Source organism: Rousettus aegyptiacus, unplaced genomic scaffold, assembly GCF_014176215.1.
Source record: "Rousettus aegyptiacus isolate mRouAeg1 unplaced genomic scaffold, mRouAeg1.p scaffold_m13_p_14, whole genome shotgun sequence".
NCBI lineage: Eukaryota > Metazoa > Chordata > Mammalia > Chiroptera > Pteropodidae > Rousettus > Rousettus aegyptiacus.
Window position 1 is genome coordinate 40,783,241 of NW_023416289.1, and position 23,325 is coordinate 40,806,565.

At 39.2% G+C, this 23,325-nt stretch overlaps 1 protein-coding gene across 2 annotated transcripts; it reads right to left on the reverse strand.

Moving 5' to 3' along the window:
• Window positions 1-460: 460 nt before the first annotated feature.
• On the reverse strand, window positions 461-23,325 carry LOC107521825 (cytochrome P450 2G1). 2 transcript variants are annotated; one of them, XM_016166879.2, is made up of 9 exons: window positions 23,102-23,325; window positions 7,816-7,978; window positions 6,318-6,467; window positions 4,937-5,097; window positions 4,511-4,687; window positions 3,633-3,774; window positions 2,129-2,316; window positions 1,871-2,012; window positions 461-1,061 (listed from the first exon to the last, which is right to left on the reverse strand). In XM_016166879.2, the coding sequence occupies exons 1-9, from the start codon at window positions 23,270-23,272 to the stop codon at window positions 880-882; spliced, it is 1,476 nt and encodes a 491-aa protein (XP_016022365.2). In that variant the 5' UTR covers window positions 23,273-23,325; the 3' UTR covers window positions 461-879. The 2 variants fall into 2 exon arrangements, with proteins under 2 accessions (XP_016022365.2, XP_016022364.2); XM_016166878.2 differs by lacking the exon at window positions 23,102-23,325 and adding an exon at window positions 8,577-8,781.

Here is a 23,325-nt window from a genome sequence, read left to right on the forward strand (position 1 = left end):
GGGCAGTTTGGAAGCTGGGAGGATGGGGTGAAGGGTTAAAGAAGTACAAATTAGTAGTTGATAGATGGTCATTGGGATGGCAGCACGGTGTAGTTAGCATTAATACATTGGCCAGAGGAGAGAAGGAGAAATTAGGGGGATTGTTTTATAAATGATATAAATGTCTAACCAATGTACTGTATATGTGATACCAATTAAAATTTTTAAAAAATGGATTGGAGAGTATTTGGAATTGGAAGCTATAATAAGGACAACCAGGGAAGAGAGATGATGGAGAGGAAGAGGTAATGAGCCAGCAAGATGACTGAGGCTGGGGTATTACAAGGGGGGCCAAACCAGTGGGATATCTCTGGTGATGAGTAAGCAGAAAAGATACTTAATAACAAGGAAGTGAAAAAGGGCATTTGAGTTGTTTGCGGCGCCCTATTGATGTCACATACACACACACAATGCACAATAATCTTACAATGCTCATCAGTCTTTAATTCCTTGTTGCTTTTTTTGGGGGGGTGGATTTGAGAATCAAGGAGAAGGCATTGTGACCCACATTTTGGGCAAAGACAAAGAAATACCATAAAGGCATGGCATCTACAACAAGAATTTAGTATAGACAGAAACCCAGACAGAAGTGATCAAGTTAAAGAAAAATATGCAGGGTTTTGCGAACGTTAGATAGGGCACTGCTTTTCTGCTGGATGTAGAAGATATGAAGCTCTATATTTTCAGATGACCCTTGCTGACCTGTGGCCCCGTGACAGTAGTAACAGTGCCTTCTCTTAGGGCTGTTGTGAGAATTTAGAGAGATTAGGGTGAGTACCCCTGTATGCTTGGACAGAATTCTATTCTCCAATGGTTCCTTCCACACCCAGTTGGAGGCACTCAGCGGGACATGACGCAGAACTCATAGGTCGGGGGGATGTTCCCAAAGCCTGAGACCTTGGGCGTGATATCGATGTCAGCAGGTGGCACCAATGGGCGTAGCGAGAAGTTTTGAAGGATGGAGGTGAAGTAGAGGAAGAGTTCCATGCGGGCCATGGACTCACCCAGGCAGATGCGCTTTCCTGTGAGAAGAGGGCAGGACAGGAAGATCGTTCACACTTCACTGAAGTGAGAGAGGCATGGGGAGTCTTCTGACCCCACCACCCCTCTGAGCCTCAGCTGCATCCTCAGCTTCTCTCAGGTCATGATAATACCCACTTTATAGGGTTATCGTAAAGACTCAGCATGTTCCTATAGTTAGTTCCATGCTGGGATATGCCGCTCAGCACTTGGCAGTACTTCCATGATGGTTGGATTCTATCGGATTCCAAGATGGAACAGTGTAAAGGACCCTCGAATTAGAAGGTTCTGTTCATTTCTATTTCTCAAAGGTTTATAAAATGCCTTATTACTTTCAGATACTGGTGAGGGGGGAAATGAAAGCTCACATTTAAATAGTGCTTACTATTTGTCAGTCACCCTTCCAGTGGTTTGGAGAGCTTAATCTTCATTTCGCAGTCGGGGAGCTAAAGGAACTCCCCCATGCTGTGTTGTTTGTAAGTGATAGAGTGAGGTTCTGTTTCCTAACTACTGATTCCTTTTGTGGTACAATGGTGGAGGTGAGTAGTTCAGACTGCAGAGTGCAGACAGAGACTATATGGCTGGCAAAACCTAAAATAGTTTCTATTTGGTTCTTAGCAGAAAAAGATTGCTGACCCCTGTTTAGTGCTATACTTTTCTTATTGTCAGAGTCAATGGTCCTAATAGTCTATAATTCTGGGATTTTAGGATTCTATGAAATAGCACTCAACTTCTCATTTGGACCTGAACATTAGATAGTTGGACATATGTAGCATGATCTTGGTGGGGAACTCAGACCGTAGAAACCTACCAGAGGAAAAAGGTACAAAGGCTTCATTCTTTTTGAAGTGTCCCTGCTCATCCAAGAAGTGTTGGGGATAGAAGGTATCCGGGTAGCGGAAGTATTTGGGGTCTCTGAGGACAGAGCCAAGTAGGGGAAATACATCGGTGCCCTGGGATGAAAAGGGGGCAGTTAGGAGACATTGGTGTTGGAGTATGGGGTAGGGGACCAGGAGGAGAGAAGGGTCCAATAGTGGGAGAAGGGGTGAGAATGAGGGTGCAACTCTACCTTGGGCAGAAGGTAACCTCGAAAATGAGTGTCCCGAATGACATTATGGGGGACACCCATGGGCACAATATCTGTCAGTCTCTGTATCTCGTGGATCACAGCATCTGTGTACGGCATCTTGACTCGGTCATCCACACTTGGGATCCGGTGTGGTCCAATCACCTGGTCAATCTCTTCATGGATCTTGGCTGGAAGGGGCAGAAAACATAGCAGACGAGGACACAGGAGGTATTTCTAGAGGCCAGGGTGGGCCATGGGTTGGCCTGTTGATCTTGAGGGAGCAAGCCATGTGTGTTTGGATTGCCTTTTTATTCTTAACACCTAACACCCTGGTGGGGTTAATAAATACTCATCAGACCATGGGGAGGCACTCAGCCTGGATCCTTGAATGCCAGTTGGGATATTTGGTCTTTATCTTGAAGCACCAAGGAGCCATGGAGAGTTGATGAATAGGACAGTATCCTGGTACCACATGGGCTTTCACACACAGAGTTTTGACAGGATGGGGAAGAGGCACAATAGAAAACTAGGACAGGATAGAAGCAAATGATAGCAATTATGTGACAATTACCCTTGTCTATACTTCCTGGTCGAGTGACCTTGGGGCAAATGATGTTACCTTCTGAGCCTCTGTTTTTTCATCTTCGAAATAGATGCGATGGCCTAACAAGCTCATAGAGTTGTAAAATTTACATAAAATCCAGTATGCAAGTAACTAGGACAGTGCCCAGCACATAGAAGGTGTTCATTAAATATCTAGTTACTTAGATTAGTTAAAGACAATTTGGACAATGGAGAAGAGACTAAAAGAATCTGAATGAAAACAAGTTAGTGTCTCCCATTGTCTCTACTGGGAGAAATTTGTTGGCTTATCTTGACCTGCATTAGACGTGAGAAGGACCTTAATTGGGTACTTTCCCTAAGCAAATAATGAGCTCCTCATTACTGGAGTTACATAGCCAGACCAGACTGCAATTTATTGGAGATGTATTCTATTTGATTTTGAGACTGTAGTCAGTTAAATAATGGCCATCCAAGATATCCACTCATAATTCCTGGAACCAGTGAATATGATCTTAAATGACAAAATGACTTTGCAGATATCATGGAAATAAGGATCTTGAGATAGGAAGATTATCCAGAATTACCTAGGTTGGCTCTGAATATAATCAGAAGTGTCTGTATAAGAAGGAAGGAGTAGAGGGGGAAAAAATGACATAGATGATAGAGGCTCTATTCATCCCTCTGGCAATCAAATCAAAGTTGTGTTGTTCTAAGCTACTAAGTTTTTGGTAGTAGATGACGGCAGCCATAGTAAACTAGTACTGTCATCTAGTAGAAGATTAATTAAAATGGCCTTCCATGCCAAAGATTTTGAGATTCTATATCCTGAGATTCTAAATTGTGAAGAGTCTAAGGCCTTAGGGTCCTAAGTTTTCAGGTTACATCTTCTCTCCTGTTGGGAATAGGAGTTGCTAGGTAAGAAGCTGAGGTGAACACTCACCTTCCACCTCAGGATATTTCATTAGAAGCAGCAATCCATAGCGTAGAGTAGAGCTCACAGTTTCTGTGCCCGCAAAGAAGAGGTTGAGAGTGGTGAGGACCAAATTCTTGAGGTTGAATTCTGTGTGGGGATTATTTTTATCCTGAAAATGAGAGGGATTAGAAATAGAATCACTCCTTTCTGACTTTATCTTCTTATTTTCTTCCTCTGTATATGGTAGGTCTTTGTGAAAACACAATAGGTGAGTAAACCAAATGGGTATCTTGGAGAGGAAACAGACAGAGTAAAGGTCCTGAGGCAGGAGTATGCCTGCTACATTAGAAGAACAGCAAGGAGGAGGCCAGTGTGGTTGCAGCAGAGTGAACGATGAGAATGGGAAGAGAAGAAAGTAGAGGTTGCCTTGTCAGATTTGAAAGTTCAAGGACATAAGGGTATATCATTTTAAACTTTCAAGTATTGCAGTTCTATATTAAAAATATACAGATTTCTAAAATTCTAAGACTCTATGATACAGAAGTATTATGTTTCTAAATTTATCCTTCTCTAAGACTTTAAACTTTTAAAGATTTTAAATGTCTAGGCTTCTCAAATTCTGAGATTCTAAAGACTCATTCTACAGTTTAAGTTTTTGACAGATGTAATAATACTTGATTAGAAAAGTGTAAGATTTTAAGTTTCATGTTCTTAAAATTTTTAGATTCAAAGTTTATTTTAAAAGTATGAGTTTTTGCCTTTACAGTTTTTATATCTCATCTATAAATAAAAGTAAATCATGTGAAACAATGCTTGCTTTTTTTGACTCTAACATGTCTACAACTGAGTTTAAAGGTGCAGATGAGGCTAGGGATTGAGGAGATGAGAGGAAACAGCTGGAGTACCTGGTGCATCTTGATGAGGAAGCAGTCAATGAAGTCCCGAGGGTTCTGTGGGTCAAGGGATGCCTCATTTTTCTTGACCCTGGAGGCTATGAAGTCCTTGAGCTCCTCTATCAAGTAGTAGATGCGATTATGTCTTCCTGGCAAATACTGCATGATTCCAGAATACATGTCATATAGCTGTGGGAAATAGGCAAAGGAGGTTTGTCAGCGATGGGCACCCATGACCATCACTGACTGAGTCTGGAGTCAGCTGTGCTCAACAACCAGCACTGGGTCTGAGAACTGGGTGAGCCCATTTGCTTCTTGGAGACTTGGGGCATATTGATATGTGCTGAGCCTCCCAGGGTTTTGGGGGTGATTAAGTAAGATAGGCAGGTGCTTAATTAACTGAGGCTGGGAATGGGCTGAGAGGTGGCTGATGGGCACCTGCGCCCAAGGTGTGCTCATCTCAATGAAACTCTCGTTGATCATCTGCAGCAGCTTCAGGAACTGCTTGTCCTCATAGTCGAAGCGGCTGCCAAAAACGATAGAACTGATGACATTGGCGACAGTGCGGCTCAGGATGAAGGTGGGCTCAATGGGAGCACCTGGGTGATGGAAATTGTCTATGTTAGAGGCAGTGACTAGGAGCATGGGTTGTAGGATCATTCGGTCATGGATATGAGTCTCAGCCTCACTGCCTAATAACACATATTAGTTGTTTCATTTCCATATTTTGAATCTAGATTTCCTAATATGTGAATTGACTTAACAACCACTTCACTGGCTCATGAGGATTCAATATAATTATCAGTGCAAAATGCTTAATGCAGTCTTTGCCACATAGTAAACTCTGAAGAAATGCTGATGGAGCTTAATCACCACCTTTTGGTATTAGTATTTAATTGTTTGTGCTGGAGAGTCACAGACTTGGAAAAGAAGTCACAGTAAGGGATACATTTTTTAAAAAGGATGGCTGAATTCTGTCTGTCTCTATCAATTATTCCATTTCACCTATTAGGAAAATCCTTCCCTTGGCCTCAAATGCGCCACCTATAAAGCAGGACGCTTGACTGGCCAGTGGATTTAGGGATAATTTTTCTACAACAAGCCCATATTCACAAATATACCACTTTGCAAATAATTTCTGGGGATACATGGACATTCAAGGACTTTATGTAGATTATTTAGCATCCAATGGAGCCAAGGTGATAAATCTCTGATTTAGAGAAATTATCTCTATTTCTATCTCTTATCTATTTATCTCTTTTTTTCTTGACCTCTACGTGATTTTTCTCTAGACCCCAGTGGTTCCAGATCTTATTTTTTTGGTAAGGATTGGATTTCTTTTTAAAAAGTAATTAAATGAGTATAGAGTTTTAGCTTTGCAAGATGGAATAGTTCTAAAGCTCTATTTTATCTTCACAATGATGTGGATATATTCAACACTATTGAAAAGTACACATAGGAATGGCTAGGATGGTAAAAATTTTGTGTTATGTGGTTTTTACACAGTTGTGTGTGTGTGTGTTTGTATGTTTGATTCCATCACAAAAAAAGCACAAACTCACACATTGCCAAAATCTGCATATTATATCAGGAGCTCACAAACTCTCTGAGATTAAAGTTTATGGGCAAGTCATCTCTAAGAGCCCTTCATGTTAACTTTTAATACAGAACCTGGATAGAAATCTCAGTAAATCCTTAATCTTTTTCATCTTCTCCCATTCCAGAGCTTTCTCCCACCAAGGTCCGTCTTCTCAAGACTGAGCTCTCTACAACCCCTGAGTAACCTTGTAACCCACCCTCGCCCCCAAGACCCACATACCCTTGCTCTTCCGAAATTCCTCTAGTAGGAAACCAGCTTCCTCCTGGATCCGCTCCTCAATGCTGCGCTTTCCCATCCCAAAGTCCCGGAGGATGGTGAGGGAGAAGCGTCGGAGAATCTTCCATCGCTCTCCATTAGCCAGAGCTACACCTGTCAGAACCCCAGTGTCAGGTTTTTGCCTCCCTCCCATTCCTGTGTCCAGCCCTGTGATGAACAAGGATGGAGACAGATTTTGAAAGCTCTAGGCTCTGCTCTCAGAAAAACTCTTCCCAACTCCCAGGCTTGATAGGGAGACTAAGGTTCCCTATGTGCAGGTCCCTCAAAAACAGGCCAGGATTGAGGTGGAGGAAAAGGAATCAGACTAGTAATGTTTAGGGGCGGTCAAGAAATTTTCTTACCAGATAAATACCTGAAACTGGATAAATCACTGGATGGATGTATAGGGATGTGGAAGGAAGTATAGATAAAATGCCTTTTAGAGCACACTAAAATTGGGGCACTATCTTTATTTCCTACATACCACTTGGATTATTTAGATATACACATACATGTACACAGAAACTCATACCTCTTCATCAACCTACCTACACAAAAGGAATTACCATGTAATAAGAAACATTTAGAAATTATCGTATATGCATGGATTGGTGAATTAATTCTTAGAATTTTAATGAAATGATTTTGGTGGATTAATGAATGGAAAGGAGAGTTTACAACAGAGTAACTGATGGGTAGATGAAAGACCTAATGAATAGGTGAATGGTCAATGGATGGATGGCTTGAGATGGTTGGATAAATGGGTGGAAAGATGTATAAATGGAGATATTAATAGCTGGATATACGATGGAAGGGTTAATGAAAAAATGAATGGAATGATGGATAGACAGGTAAATGAAAAGTTAATTGATATATATATATATACACACACATATACATATATATAATTTGAATGGAAAGATATTTGCATTGAAAGTCTAATTAATGAGTGAGTTTTTTTTGGTGAATGAATGGGACAATGGAAAAGTGGATGGATGGAAAGTATGGAAAGAGTAGTGTGAGGCTCCTTGGAATTGAAGGGTGTGGACAATTAGAGATGGATGTATAGGTAACACAAGAAATATATCTACCTAAATTAAGGAGGGAGAGACCAATGGGTTGGGTGTGTGTGTTTGTGTAGGAAAATAACAAGTAAAGTTGTCTATGAGGCCTCCAGTGAGTACACAGTATCACTAATCAATTTAAAGTAATAACAAAAGTAATACAGCAGATACTCTAGAGTCATATAGTTTGGGTTCAAAATAAATGGTAATACTATTTACTGTTTGATATTACCCAACCTTTCTCACCTTCATTTACAGTTTCCTTATTTACAAAATTAATAAGACATTAATATGTCTCTCAAAAGAGTCAATGCAGTAATTCATGTGGAGTATTTATCAAAGAACCTGGGACATAAGAAGTAAATAAAAATGATTTTGTTTTAATTGTTGTTACTTACCATGACCTTGGAAGTTTCGTTCTATTGAAGCCAATTCTCCACGGCCGCTGAACTCATCTGCTCGGTCTACCAGGGCTTCTTTAACTGCTTCATGTCCACATAAAATAACTACCGGCCGGGGACCCATGTACACAGTAAAGACCTGGCCATATTTCTCCCTGAGCTGGGAGTAAAGGAAGACATAAGAAGAGAGGGCTTATTGGAGTACCAAGTATAGACCAATCAAGGATTTTAGGAGATGAAGATTTCAAGGGAATACAAATGTGGGAGTTACATAAAGGTGAGTCCTGGGCTTGGAAGAACTACTGAGACAAAGGCCTTGGTTCTTGTGATTTTCAGCAAGACTCCCCCCATACCCCAACACTTTCACAAGCCTTAGTTTCCTCATTTGTGAAATGATAGACCTCAATAAAATGAACTCCAAGATCCATGCTTCTCTCTCTAAAATGTTAAATTTCTAGAATCCTAAGATTTCATGATACTAAGTCTCAAAGTACGAAGGTAACCAAATTGCAAGAATATTTGTGTTTTAGGATATAAGGTACTGTGATTCCAATGTCCTGAGATTGTGAGAGTCTTAAGTTCCAATGTGCTAATAGTTTGTGTTTCCAAAAGTTTAAGATTCTGGAATTTCAGAGTTCTAAGATTCATAAGTTCTGTGTTTCCAGGAGCCTGTGTTTTAGAAGTTAGATGGTTATACACGTATCTTGTCTGTAGAATCAGTTGCTTCCAGCTCTAAGAGAAGAGGTAGACAGACTCACCTTCATAAAAGACTGAAAAGTGGCATCCGTACGGATTTGTATCAGGTTTCCCAAGAAGGGTATTGGTGTGGGACCTGGAGGCAGCATTCCCCCCTTGTTGATCTGCTTCCAGGCAATGAGGATGAGCAGACAAGACAAGCAGAGTGCCAGAAAGATGGTGATGGTCCCTCCCAGCTCCATGGTGCTGGGTTGAGGAGCATCAGATCCTGCCTAAATATGTTCTGAGAAATCAGCTGTGCAGAAATCTGAATACCGTGGGATTCAAGTTTTCCTGGTATGGATACCATCAGAAAAAAAGTGCATTATATGGGGGGTGGTTATATAATCTATAATCTCAAAAGTAAATAGAGGTGGATTAAATTCACCCAGGGAAATCTACTGGGACAATTCCTCTCTCTTCATATTTCTGGTCCTTCGGTTCCTCTTTTTCAGTTCAACCCCTAGTTTAACATGTCTTGGCAGGGTGTGGGAAGTGGTTGAACTTCATTTTTAAGCTATTGCGCTTAGGAATCAAACAATCAGCATTCAGATTTCAGCTCTATTTTTTCTTCGCTGGGTAAGTAACCCAATCCTCTTGGCTTCCGTTTCCCCGTACGTCAAATAGGGTAACCATACTGTTTTAGAAAGTCTTGATAGAGAGTAGGGATGACTTCTTTCTCTTTGCTAAAGAAACCCTAATTAATCAGTTTTTTAAAATAATAAAGGCAGTAAGATGAAGATTTAGAATAGCAAGAGAAATAACTCAATAGAAAAGGTTTAATTTGACTATTTTTCTTGTTTCTACTCAAAGTGATATTAAATAGTGATAAAGATTACTTATGTTGGTTTATTTGAACTTTGCTGGTGTGTGGTGTGTGTGTGTGTGTGTGAATATGTGCACCCAAGAGCATTTATTGTCAAAGGCTAAGATGTAGAAACCACCTCGAGCCCCAGTCTCTAGAGGAGAAGACCACTCTAGAGGTATGGCCTAGTGATTGCTTTCTGAATAAGCGAAACAAATGGTTTACAACCTTTTTTGTACTAAACATTTGTAAATCTTCTTTACTTCCTTAAAACAAAATTCCTGAGTATTATATTCTACCTATACATATTATTAAACAAAACTTAATGCCCTTCTCATGTGCCTGGATTCTAAGACTTGGAAATTGAATCTCTTAGGGAACACACAGGTTTTGAAATAAGGCGTGGCTGACTAAGCTGAGACATCATGTGTCCAGAAGTGGTGGGAATTCTGGGAAACTGAATGACTAATAGAGGACCACTTTCTGTATTTTGGATTTCCAGGTAGGATGTGATTTTTGGAGTAAGAATCAGCTCTAGCCTTCCTCTTTGACTCCCCCAGCTGTCACCTCTCCCGTCCATTCTGACCCTTCCCAAAACACACACACACACAAACACACACACACACACACACACACACACACACACACACCATTCAGGACTAGTATTTTTAATTATCCATGATGGTTGTGATTGTGAGTCTGTTTTTTCCACTCGAACAGGAAAGGAGAGAGAAAATATCCTTAAAACAGCCCCTGTCACCATCACACTCCAGGCAGGAAACCAGGAGTGGAGGCACAGCAATCTGTTGTTTCCCACAGTTTCTGTGTCAATATCATTTAATGCCATAATCTATGTACCCACCAGGAAATCTCCCTGGTACTTATACCTACTCCTAACTCCTTTTCCTCATCTCCTCTCATTGTGAGGCTCCAGCTTGATGTTCTAGCCTAGAATCACAGCATGTCAGAGAGTGAGGAGGCCTCAAAAATATTTTTAGCTCAGAGTTTCTCTAAAGGTATGAAATGTGTAATTCGACCCAGTTCCATCGTGGAGTGTAGACTATCCATTATGAGGTATTACAAAATTCCTTGAAGGGAGGATGCAAGTATGGAGTTAGATATTGCTAGTGGTGATAATAAAAATACTTAACAATAGATATAACACAGGAAGACACTGGGTGGAGATGGAGCAGAGGCATGGAGGCCTTTTTAGTTGCTAAATAATGGGAATATTAATGAGGGGTGGTCCTGGAGAAGTGTTTGAGTTAGTTATCTACCAATCTCTGTCAAAAGAAGCCCCTAACATCAGGTAGGACCACACAAGCATGTATACACTGAATTTTAGCCATAGGCATTGCTCCCAAGAAGTTCCCTGCTCCCCTGGGCAGAGGTCTCAGCAGGGCTTGTTACAGAACTACTTGGTGAGAGGCAGTGGTGTGGTGCAAGAACCGATTATTAAATGTCCAACAATTATATGAACTGGTTGTGAAACACAGGCATTATTAATTAAATTATATAAACTTAAAATTGAATACATTTTATTTTTAAAAGAAAGTAATAAATACTCAAAGCTCATCACTTCCTAATTTTTTTTACCATTAGCTATGCTGTTGAGGTTACTTATTTCTATTTATTTTGCATGGTAAAAATACTATACAATGCTGGGTTCTGCACATCTCTTTCCAACCCCATGTTCAGTGACATTAGGTTGGTAAGTTGCTTGAAATCGGCTGTGATGGATGTATTTACATCACAGAGGTCAGAAAACTCTAAAAACCAGGACTCTTCCCCACCCCCAGGACCTGACTGACTGTTAAACATTTACCAGCACATCACTAAGGGTGTATTTTCAAGCTGGAGATCCGGACTTGGGGTGGATGTTGACAGATCAGCATGGGCAAAGTTCTTCAAGTGCTTGCTGCTGTCATGAGGAGTTTCATGTGCACTGGTACTACTCTGGAAGTCTCTGCCTCTCTGTGGAGGAAGGCGATGAAGAAGAGTGCTTGGCTGGCTCTGGTGTTCATGCTCTGGATAATAGCACACAAAGAGCAGCACTCTCTGACTTTGGCAACCGAGAGATGTGAAGAACATAGGAAAGTGAGCCTTCCTCTCTGAGCCTATCCTCATCTGTATTTTGGAGAGGATAATATTAGTACCTCCTTTATAGAGTTTTTTAAGTGATAACATGCCTGCAAACCTCTTAATGCAGACTTTGGCACATAAGAAAAAGCTCAACCAATGGGGGCTTTTAGCATGATTGAATGGTTATAAAATGTCATGGTCCTAAAATTCCCTGAGAATAAAACTTGGATATTCTCTGTGCCTCAGTTTCCTCATCTAGAAATGGGACGAAAAATCGTATTGACCCTCTGGGGTTGGGGGGCTAGTCAATGAATTATGGCACACAGCAAGCATTTAATAAATGCTCGTTAAAATGAAAGAGTGCTACTGGGACAATGAAGCTGGGACCATGAAAAACTTAGTGGGAAAAGGACATTCATGGCCCTAACCAGATATACCCAGAGAAATCTGTTGGCTTCTTTTTTAACTGCAGTTGGAGGAAGATACTTAGAATATAATTTTTTTCCCCTAGGGAGACAAGATAAGTAAACCTGAGAGATCTTCGTGCATAGTCCAAGAAGACCCATCATGGGAGGTGTTTTATGAAGTAGTGCCAAGACCAAGCTGAACATCCTCCCTAAGTTAGCATTTTTTTTTCTGAGATACCATTGTTTTCAGAATCTTTTGTTCTAATATTTGAGAATTCCAGAATTCTATGATTTTAAGTTATCTATAGTGGACTATAGATTTTTCCCATTGGGAGTGGGAATCAGTTTTAGAAAAGTGAGGAGCTATGGGGAGAGTGGATGGATGAACATTTTTCTCTTCATGGATGTTTTCATCAGAAACAGGAAGGTACTGCCAGTGCATAGCTATTGCCCTTAGTGCCAATCAAAATAAACTTTCAGTCTTAGGAAACTAATTCTAGAAAGTGAGTTTAGTGCAGAGGTTATTTTTCTGTTGGCAAGTGGGAAGGTTAGTAAATGGGGCTTTTGAATTTCTTCACTTCTGCTAAGAAAATTTACTCAAATCATGGAAATAGGAGAAAATAATGATTATGGGGCATTTGATTCTGTAAAGGTGCTAAGTCATTATGACTATCTTTTCTGTTCGGTAGATAAGGTGACTTTCTCCCCCAAATTAAAGAAAATTATGCAGTAAAATTAGACTTTAGCCAATTTGTATTTAACTTGGAATTTCTTTTTCTTTTTTAATAAAAATACTAGTGTTTTATTAGTCTTGTAAACCATCTGTGTTTTCAACTGGTTCCCTCACTAATTGGTGAATTAAACAATCTTTGACTTATATACAACATCCCTTCACGTTTTCCCCATCCCTCTATTCCCTTTTCTTTTCTCTTCATCTCTATCACTCTCTATCCCCTTTCTCTCCTTCTTGCAAAGACTTTCTCTCACTCTATATACATATGTATATATGTATATATGTATATATGTATATATGTATATATACAGATACATGTGCACACACATATATATACATATATATGTATATATACGCATATATATGCAGATATGTATATACAGATGTTTTTACTTTTTCTTCATTCTCTTTTATCTTACCCCTCTCTTTTGTCTTTCCTCTCTCTTCTTTCTCTTTTTCTTTTTCCAACCCCTTTTTCATTTCTTTCTTTATCAAATGGTGTAATTTGCACATGACTGGAATATCAGGAGAAGAAAAAAGACATAAGGGGACAGTGGAAATATTTTAAAAAATGATTACTGAATTTCTTTCCAAAAGTAGTGACAGCCACCATACCCAGATCCAAGTTCAAAGAACACCAACAGAGTAAATACCAAAAAACTCACATGTAAGCATATTATAGTCAGACTTTAGGAAACCAAAGACAAAGATAAAATTTTAAAGGCAGCTGGAGTACAAATACACCTTATATACAAGGGACAAGGATTAGTATTATAGCAGACTTCTTGTTAAAAACCATGCAAGCAAGAAAACAATGGAGTGACATCTTTAAAGTTTTGAAAGAAAAGGCCTGTCAACTAAGAATTCTATATACAGCAAAAATGTTTTACAAAAAAGAAGGAGAAATGGGAGGAGTTGTTGTATAATGGGTACAGAGTTTCATTTTGGGATGGTGAAGAGTTTTGGAGATGGGTAGCGGTGATGGTTGTGCAACAACGTGAATGTGCTCAATGCCACTGAACTGTACACTTAGAAATAGTTAAAATGTTAAGTTTTATATTGTGTATCTCTTACCAAAAATGAAGGGTGAGTAAAGACCCTCTTAGACAAAAAAGGGAGGAGGAGTCATTGCAAGCATACTTGCCCTATAAGAAACTTTAAGGAAATTCTTCGGGCAGAAGGAACATGATTAAGGTCAAAGCTTGGATTTATACAAAGAAATAGAGTTAGAAATTAAATAAATAAAGCTTGTAATATTTTATTTTTTAGTTTTTAATTGTTCCAAAATAACTGTTTAAAACAATTACAGTACAATGTATCAAGTGTTATGGCATATGAAAAGTGAAATATATGACAACAATGACAAGAGATAGGAAAAAGGAATATACCACTCTAAGTTCTTTTTAATGCATATGAAATAGTATGGTTTTATTTGAAAATGAACTCATGTAATTTAATATTGTATATCACCTGGGACAACCACTAAGAACATTTTCAAAAGAGGTATAAATTGTAAGTCACATGCAGAAATAAAATTACATCATAAAATATGTTCAATTAAAATTAGACAGGGCAGAATAAAAGAAAACAAGGAACAATACAACACATAAAAAACAGCTAGCAAGATGGTAGATTTTACCCCAAATATATCAATATTCAGTTTAAATGTGAATGGTCTAAATACACTAAAACGGAGATTGTAAGATTGGATAAAAAGCAATTGTTGTCTTTATATTGTCTATAAAAATACACTTTCAATATAAAGACTTAGATTTAAAAATCAAAAGAGCAGAACTTTGGAAATACGGCAGAGTGAGAGACTTCCCCAGATCTTTCTCCTTGAAACAACGATAAACTGAACATCTAAATCTCAAGAAAAAAACACCCAAATTGCACACCACAACCTCTGAGCATAGGATCTGCACATAAGAGCTATCACAGGTCAGAACCCTGGGTGTCCGGTGGTGGACCAGGAGTAATAAAGAAGCTGCCTCTCTGCAGCTGCTGGAGCTCCCTATAGGAGAATGGGGAAGGGAGAAGGAGCAGCGAGTTCCTGTAGTGAGTTCTCTGAACATCCCTGCCTGGGATAGCTGTGACTGCAGGGCCCAGTCATTAGGGCAGAAAGCAGAGAAGTGAGACAGGACCACAGAGGAACAACAGCCAATTTTTGCCATGACCCCAACTCCCAACTCAGAGGGCCCCTCTCCCCATACCCTCCGAGACAGATCACAGTGGAACCCCAGGGGGATCTGAGCAAACACTGCCAAAACTGTCACTGACACTGACAGGGACTGAAACTGAGGGTAGTAAGCATGATTAAATATCTACCAGAAAATTTAAAAACTATTATTAAGACTTTAGAACAGAAATAAATGAAATTAAAAACAAAAAAAGATAGAAAAAATAAATGCAACAAAAAGCTGGTTCTTTGCGAAGGTTGATAAAATTGACAACCCCCTGGTTAGACTCCCTAAAGAAAAAAGAGAAAGGACTCAAACAAAATCGGGGATGAAAGAGGGGAAATTATGACTGACATAGTAGGAATACAAAGAATAATACAAGAATACTATGAAAAAGTATATAACACCAAATTTAATAACCTAGAAGGAATGGACCAGTACTTACAAAAATACAACCTTCCTAGACTGAATCAAGAAGAACTGGAAAATCTAAATAGACTGATCAGCAGTATGGAAATTGACACAATCATCAAAAACCTACCAAAAAGTAAAAGTCCTGGACCAGATGGTTTCACCAGTGAATTCTACAAAACATTCAAAGATTTAATACCTATTCTCCTCAAACTCTTCCAAAAAAATCAAAGAGGAGGCAATACTTTCCAACACATTTTATGAAGTCGATATTACTCTGATACCAAAACCTGGTAAAGATAACACACACACAAAAAGAAAACTACAGACCACTAACTCTCATGAACACAGATGCAAAAATCCTAAATAAGATACTAGCGAACCGAATACAGCAACATATTAAAAAGGTTATATATCACGATCAAGTGGGCTTCATCTCAGAGGCAAAGGGATGGTTCAATATATGCAAATCTATTAATGTGATACACCACATAAATAAGTTAAAAAATAAGAATCATATGATCATATCAATAGATGCAGAAAAAGCCTTTGACAAGATACAGAATCCATTATGATCAAATCACTTAACAAAATTGATATAGAAGGAAAGTATCTCATATACATCATAAAAACCATATATGACAAACCCTCAGCCAACATTATACTTAATGGTGAAAAGCTAAAACTCTTCCCTCTAAGATCAGGGACAAGGCAAGGTCGTCCACTATTGCCACTGTTATTTAATATAATATTGGAGGTCCTAGTGAGTGCAATCAGGCAATAGAAAGATATAAAAGGCATCCAAATAGGAAACAAAGAAGTCGAACTGTCATTCTTTGCAGATGACATGATTCTCTACATAAAAAACCCTAAAGACTCCACAAGAACACTACTACAAACAATAAGCAAATACAGTAAAGTCTCTGGATACAAAATCAAAGTTCAAAAATCCATAGCTTTCCTATACTCTAATAGTGAAGGGTCAGAAAAAGACATGGAAAAGATAATTTCTTTTGCAATTGCAACAAAAAGAATAAAATACCTAGGAATAAATTTAACGAAACAAGTGAAGGACCTATATAATGAAAACTACAAACCCTATTAAAAGAAATTGAAGAAGATACAAAGAAATGGAAAGATATTTCATGTTCTTGGATTAGAAGAATCAACATGGTTAAAATGACCATATTACTTAAAGCATTATACAGATTTAATGCAATTCCCATCAAAATCTCATCAGCATTTTTTAAAGAATAGATCAAAAAAATCATCAGATTTGTAAGGAAGCACAAAAGACCCTGAGTTGCCAAAGCCATCCTGAGAAAAAAGGAGGCTGGAGACATCATGCTGCTTGACTTCAAATTATACTACAAAGCAAGAGTAATCAAAACGGCATGGTACTGGCAGCAAAACAGACACACGGACCAGTGGAACAGAATTGAGAGTCCAGAAGTAAACTCATATTAATATGGGCAAATAATATTCGATGAGGAAACCAAAGCATACAGTGAAGAAAGGAAAGCCTCTTCAATAAATGGTGCTGGGAAACCTGGAAAACCACCTGCAAAAGAATGAAACTAGACTGCTGTCTATCACTACACACCAAAATTAACTCAGAAATGGATTAAGGACCTAAATATAAGACCTGAAACAATAAAAATGCATAGAAGAAAACAGGAACTTAACTGAAGAACTTTGGACTTAAAGAGGATTTTATGAATTTGGCCTCAAAAGCAAGGGAAGTAAAAGCTAAAATAAATGAATGGGGATGTGGTTCCATAGTGTAGCAGTTAGCACATTTGCCTTACATGTAGAAGACCCTGGGTTCACACCCCAGTGGAGCCACGGTCCATAGTCTATTGCCATGTCACCCTGAACAAGCCCGATGTCTGATCTTGGAAGATAAGCAAGTTAGGACCTGGTTAGTCCTTGGATAGGAGACCACCTAGGAAGACCAGGCGCTGTAGGCATAAATAAATAAATAAATAAATAAATAAATAAAATGGGACTACATCAAACTAAAAAGCTTCTGCTCAGCAAAAGAAATCATCGATGAGGTAAAGAGAGGACTATTCGAATGGAAAAATAAATTTGCAAGCAACACCTCCAATAAGAGCCTACTATCCAAAATATACAAAGAAGTCATACGACTCAGTAACAACAACAACAACAACAAAATGATCCAGTCAAAAACTGGGTGAGGACCTGAACAGGTACTTTTCCCTAGAGGACATACAAATGGCCAACAAATATATGAAAAGATACTCAACATCACTAGCTATTAGGGAAATGCAAATCAAAACCACAATGAGATACCATCTCACACTTGTTAGAATAGCTATAATTAATGGGACAAGTAATAACAAATGTTGGAGAGGATGCGGAGAAAAAGGAACCCTCATACATTGCTGGTGGGACTGAAAATTGGTACAGCCACTATGAAAAACAGTATGGAGTTTCCTCAAAAAACTAAGAATTGATCTACCATTTGATCCAGCAATACCTCTACAGGGTATTTACCCCAAAGACTTGAAAACCCATATCCAAAAGGATATTTGCACACCAATGTTCATAGCAGCATTATTCACATGGCCAGGACATGGAAGCAACTGAAGTGTCCTATGACAGATGATTGGCTAAAGAAGCTGTAGTACATATATATGATGGAATATTACTCAACCATAAGGAGAGATGAAATACTGCCATTTGCGACAACATGTATGTACCTTGAGATAATCATGTTAAGCAAGATAAACCAGACAGAAAAAGTTGAAAATCACATAATATCACTTATCTGTGGGACATAAACCTAAAAGCAACAAATGAGCAGGACTAAAAAACAGAGACTCATAGACATGGACTATAGGCTAATGGTTACCTGAGGACTATAGACTAGTGCTTACTAGTGGGGTAGGGCAGGAGGGGAAAGGTAGACAGGGTAAGGGGAATCAACTATATGGTAGCTGAAGGAAAAGGACTTTGGGTGGTAAACACACAATAGAATATATAGATGTCAAATGATAATGTACACCTGAAAATTATATAATTGTATTAACCAATGTTACCCCAATAAACTTAATTAAAAAAAAATCAAAAGAATGGAGAAAGATATGCCATGCAAACCTAATTCAGGAAAAGCTGGAGTAGCTATCTTAATTTTGGGGAATGTAAATTGTAGAATAAAGATTATCAAAGACAAAGAGGGACATTACATAATAAAAAAAGGATATATTCTTAATGAAGATGTAACAGTTCTAATCTGTATGCACATAACAATTGACCTTCAAGATACATAAGACAAAAATTGATAGATCTGAAAGGAGAAATGAACAAACAACAGTTATAGTTGGAAATGTCAGCATCCCTCTCTCAGTAATTGACAGAACAAGTAAGCAGAAACCTGGTAAGATTGTAGATGACCCAATAGCATTATCGACCAACTTGGCCAACATTGCATTCATAAAAGGCTCCATCCAACAGTAGTAGAATATACTTTCTTCTCAAATAAGCATGAAACATTAACTAAGATAGATCGCATTCTTGGCTGGAAAATAAATCTTGACATATTATTAAAAGAATAGAAATAATATGTTGTCCACTCTTAGACCAGAAAGGAATTAAACTAGAAATTAAGTTAAAAAAAGATAGAAAAATATATGCATATATTTGCAAACAAAACAACACATTAACCCATGGATTAGAAACCATGGGTCAAAGAGAAAGTCTCAAAGGTAGCTAAAAATATTTGAGCTAGATAAAAATCAGAATTGTGGGACACAGCTGAGTCATACTTAAGGGAATTTACAGCATTGAAAGCATATATTATGAAAGGAGAAAGATCTAAAATCAATAACCTAAGTTTTTATCTTAGGAAACTAGACAAAGTGGAGTAAATTAAAGTAAGCAGAAGGAAGTAAATAATAAAAAAATAAAGTAGAAATCAACAAATTCAATAGTTGGAGAGGTAGAATCAATATATCGAAAAGCTGATTCTTTTAAAAAGGCCAATAAAATTCATCTAGCCAGGGTAATGGGGAAAAAAAAGAAAAGAAGAAGCAAATTACCAATATTAGAAATGGAAGAGAGGACATAATTACTGATCTATAGACATCACAAAGATATTCAAGGACTATTACAAACAACTTTATGCCATAAATTTGAATATCTTGATGAAACACACCAATTTTTTGAAGGATGCAAACTATCAAAACTCACAAACGAAGAAATAGAAAGCTGGAATAGTCTTGTGTCTATTTAAGAAATTGAAGTTGTAGTTGAAAAACTGAAGAAGGAGAAGGAGGAGGAGAAGATAGAGGAGAAAGAGGAGAAGAATAAGGGAGAGATGGGAGGAGATATCTAGAGGCTCAGATGGTTTCCCTGGTGAATTCTACCAAATACCTAAAGAAGAAATAAAACCAATTCTAAACAGACTCTTCCAGAAGAAGAGAGAGCACTTCTCAACTTATCATGAGGGCAGCACTACTCCAATACTGAAAACAGACAAGACACTGTAAGAAAACTACAGACCAATATCTCTCATGAACAGACATTAAAAATCCTTAGCAAAAACATTAACAAATTAAGTCTAACAATATAGAAAAAAGAATAATACATCACCAAAAAAACCCCAATGTATTTAACCATATTAATAAAAAAGGGAGAATGTGATGTTTATATGCAAGAAAAGAGTTCTTGACAAAATTCAGTATCTATTTATGACACATAAATTCAGCAAATTAAGAATAGAGGAAACTTTATTAATCTAATAAGGATATCTGTAGCATCATACTTAATGGTGAAGGACTAAATCCTCTCCCCCTAAGGTCTGGAATGAGACAAAGATGTTCTCCTCAGTTTTATTCACCATCATACTGACACTGCCAGCTAATCTAATAAGGCAAGAGAAATAAATAAATAGTATACAAACAATAAAAGGAAGAAATAGAACTGTGCTTATTTGCAGATGACATGAATGTCTCTATAGATTGAATTGGTAATTAACCTCTGCCCGGAAATCTGCTACCCCAGTCCGCCTTTCAGCTTCCCAGGACCCAGCAACTAAAGGATTAACCCATGATCCAGCCTGGGCCTATCTGATTGCTTGGTGCCTCAGGCCATACAGATGGTTAAAAATCTCTGATGTCACCCACATCTATACTCTTGAGTCTGGCCAGATCTCCCTGGAATCGCAACTAGAGAATCATTCTTCTTCAACCTGCTGTTTGTCTCCTGACAATTTCCCCCCAAAACTACCCTGAACCACCCAGTTGGAACACATGAAGGGAAAGCGATGACACTCTGGTGGTGATTGTGAATCCGAAAAATCGTAACATCATTAAGCCTCTTGAGAAACTGCTCAGTGGGTTTTACTGAAGCAGAAAGTTCACACATCCTTAATGATTCATCAGCTTCACTCCTAGCTACTTACTCCAAAAATGTGTACTCAAGTTCACCTAAATAAAATGTTCAGCACCATCAATAGAGGATAACTATATAGTGACATGGCCATGCCATGGAATACTACACAGCAATGAAAAAGAACAGACCACAGCTAACCCAACAACACAAATGAAACTCACAAGCATCATGTTGAGCATAAGCAACCAGACTGAAAAGAGTCCATGACTCTATTTATATGAAGTTCAAAAACAGGTAACTCTAACCTGTGGAGTCACGATAGTGGTCGGGTAGTGAGTGGAAGGGAATTTGATGGAGGTTCCTGGGGATGGGCCTGTTATTACTTATCCGTATGTCAATTATGTGAACTTGTTTGTTTAAAAAAAATTCACTGAGCTGAGTACTCAAGATTTGTGCACTTATTAGGGTGATGTGAAATTTCAGTAAAAAAGTTGACTTATAATCATAAAAAGGTTCAGTTTACTGAAAAATGTCTCACACTGATCTGCAAAGCCTACTCACTGGTCTCCCTACTCCCGTTGCTGTCCCTTCTGCAACCATTTCACCACCTACCACAAAGTAATCTGATTAAAGTGCTAGTTAATTATTATGCCTGATCTGCTTCAAGCCCTCAGGTGCTCTTGCCACACCGAGGATAAGTCTGAAGTCTCTACCATGGTCCATGGAGCTTTGCATGACGTGGCCCCGTCACCCTCTGCTTCTCCCCCACTCACCCTGTGCACACTCAGATTCAGCCTCCACATTGTCCCCAAAACATGCTGAGCTTGCTCCTGCTTCAGAGTTTTTGCACCAACACCTACCTCTCTCTAATGCCTTCCCCTTGCATCTTTAAGGTCTCTGCCCAGAAATAAAGCAGGATTGAACCTTTGTAATCCAAAGCAGCTCCCACCACTTTCTAAAATAGTACTCTGCTTTCTTGTAATCATAGCTCTCCTTTATCTAATATTTCCTTATCAGTTTATTTTGTATACCCTGTCCAATGCCATACCTAGAACATTCCCAAGCAAACATAAGATGCCCAGTAAATAACAATGGAATGAGTGAATAAAAGGATGAGTGGATCAAATTAGCTGTCATTTAATGAGCATTCACTGTACACTCTATGAAGTGTCCCATCTTACCCCCACAACTGCCTTACGAGGAACTCATTCTTATTGTCACAAAGCCAGAGCTGTCTGACTCCAGAGGACTTGGGAGCATATTGGGGATGGAAGAGAGGAGTGCCACCCTGCCCAAACTGACCCATCATGATGTGCAGTAGCTCATGCCCTCTCCTTCCTTGTTCCCTCTCTCCCTTCCCTGCTCTCACTCTCCCACTCTCCCTCCCCTTTTTCCTCTCTTTCCCTCCCTCTCTTTTGGAAAGTTCAAAGAAGAGCTTTAAGGGTCTAGAATTCTCAAATTTTAATGCAAAAATGTGTGTGGATGTTGGAAGTGGAGGGAGCCCACAACTTTAATCAGATTATTAAAGGATTTCGGGCTTGGTTACCCCCAAACTGTTAGACAGCTTCAGTTTATGAGGACACTAGAGGTAAAGGACCTCTGTGTCACCCTGGCCTCCCCTTTGCGAAGTCCCAGCCGTGTGACTGTGGACAATTGCTTTCCTCTAGCTAAGCCTCACCGTCTGTACCTGTAAGATGAGGATAACACTTAACCCATGGGGTTGTTGTAAACAAGACCCGAAGAATTCCCATAACGATGTGGATAAATCTTAGCCACATACTTCTGAAAGAAGAAACTAAATCCAGAAATTTGTGGGAAAGCTTGGTACCCTGAGAAAAATGAGAATAAATAATGCCTACTTAAGGCCTCTGCATATATGATGAAACTGTTAAAAGCAAAGGAATGACAAGCCCAAGATTCAGGAGTGTGGTCAGGAGTGAGGGAGGGGTGAAGATGGACAGAGTGGCAGGAGACAGCTAAAAGTTGCTGTCATGTTTCAGTTCTCCCATTGGAAAGATAGTTCACAGGCAGGGATTACATTATTGATTAATAAATATACGTTCAAACATGAAAGCGCTCCTGGAAAGCAGTGATACAGAGCCCAGTCAATATTCCCTAATGTCAGCTATTATGTTATACTGCCTGCTGGTAAGCGAGCTCCACCTGGCCTGCTACTGTACCTTCCTCCCATCCTCATCCTGGCATTGCTATGAACCAGTCTTTGCCCTTTTCCATTGGCAGAGGAAAAATCTGTTTGGCTAGTGCCACTGCCTCCTTTTCTTTCACTTCCAGCAGCAAGAGTGTGGCAGAAGATGTGAAATTATATACCGAGCCCTCACGCCTCAACACCGCCTCATGCCCATGTGCCCACTCCTGGGACAACGCCCATGCACTTCCAACCAACCAGGATGCCGCTGACTGTCTGGCCACCATCCACTGTGCTTCCTCTCCATGCCTTTTATGGTGCCAACCATCTCTGAGCCTGGAATTGTGCCTTTCTCCTTTTGGTAAGTGAGTGATCTCCAAGTACAGACTGGGAGCCACCCTCAGACCCCCTCCATTTGCAGCTCACCTCCAGGAAGAATTTGAATCTGCTTCTTATGCCCATCTGCAGAAAGTTCCCAAAGAAGGGCAGAGGCAGGGGGCCTGGTGGGAGGTGGCCACGTGCCTTTGGATGGCACTTGGGCAGGAGAAACAAGAGTCCTGTGAGGAGAGCCAGGAGGAGGAGGATGCCGAGCGCCATGGTCCCAGTCTGACTGCCTTCCAGTCCATGACAGTCTCAACCTAGGCCTTTTA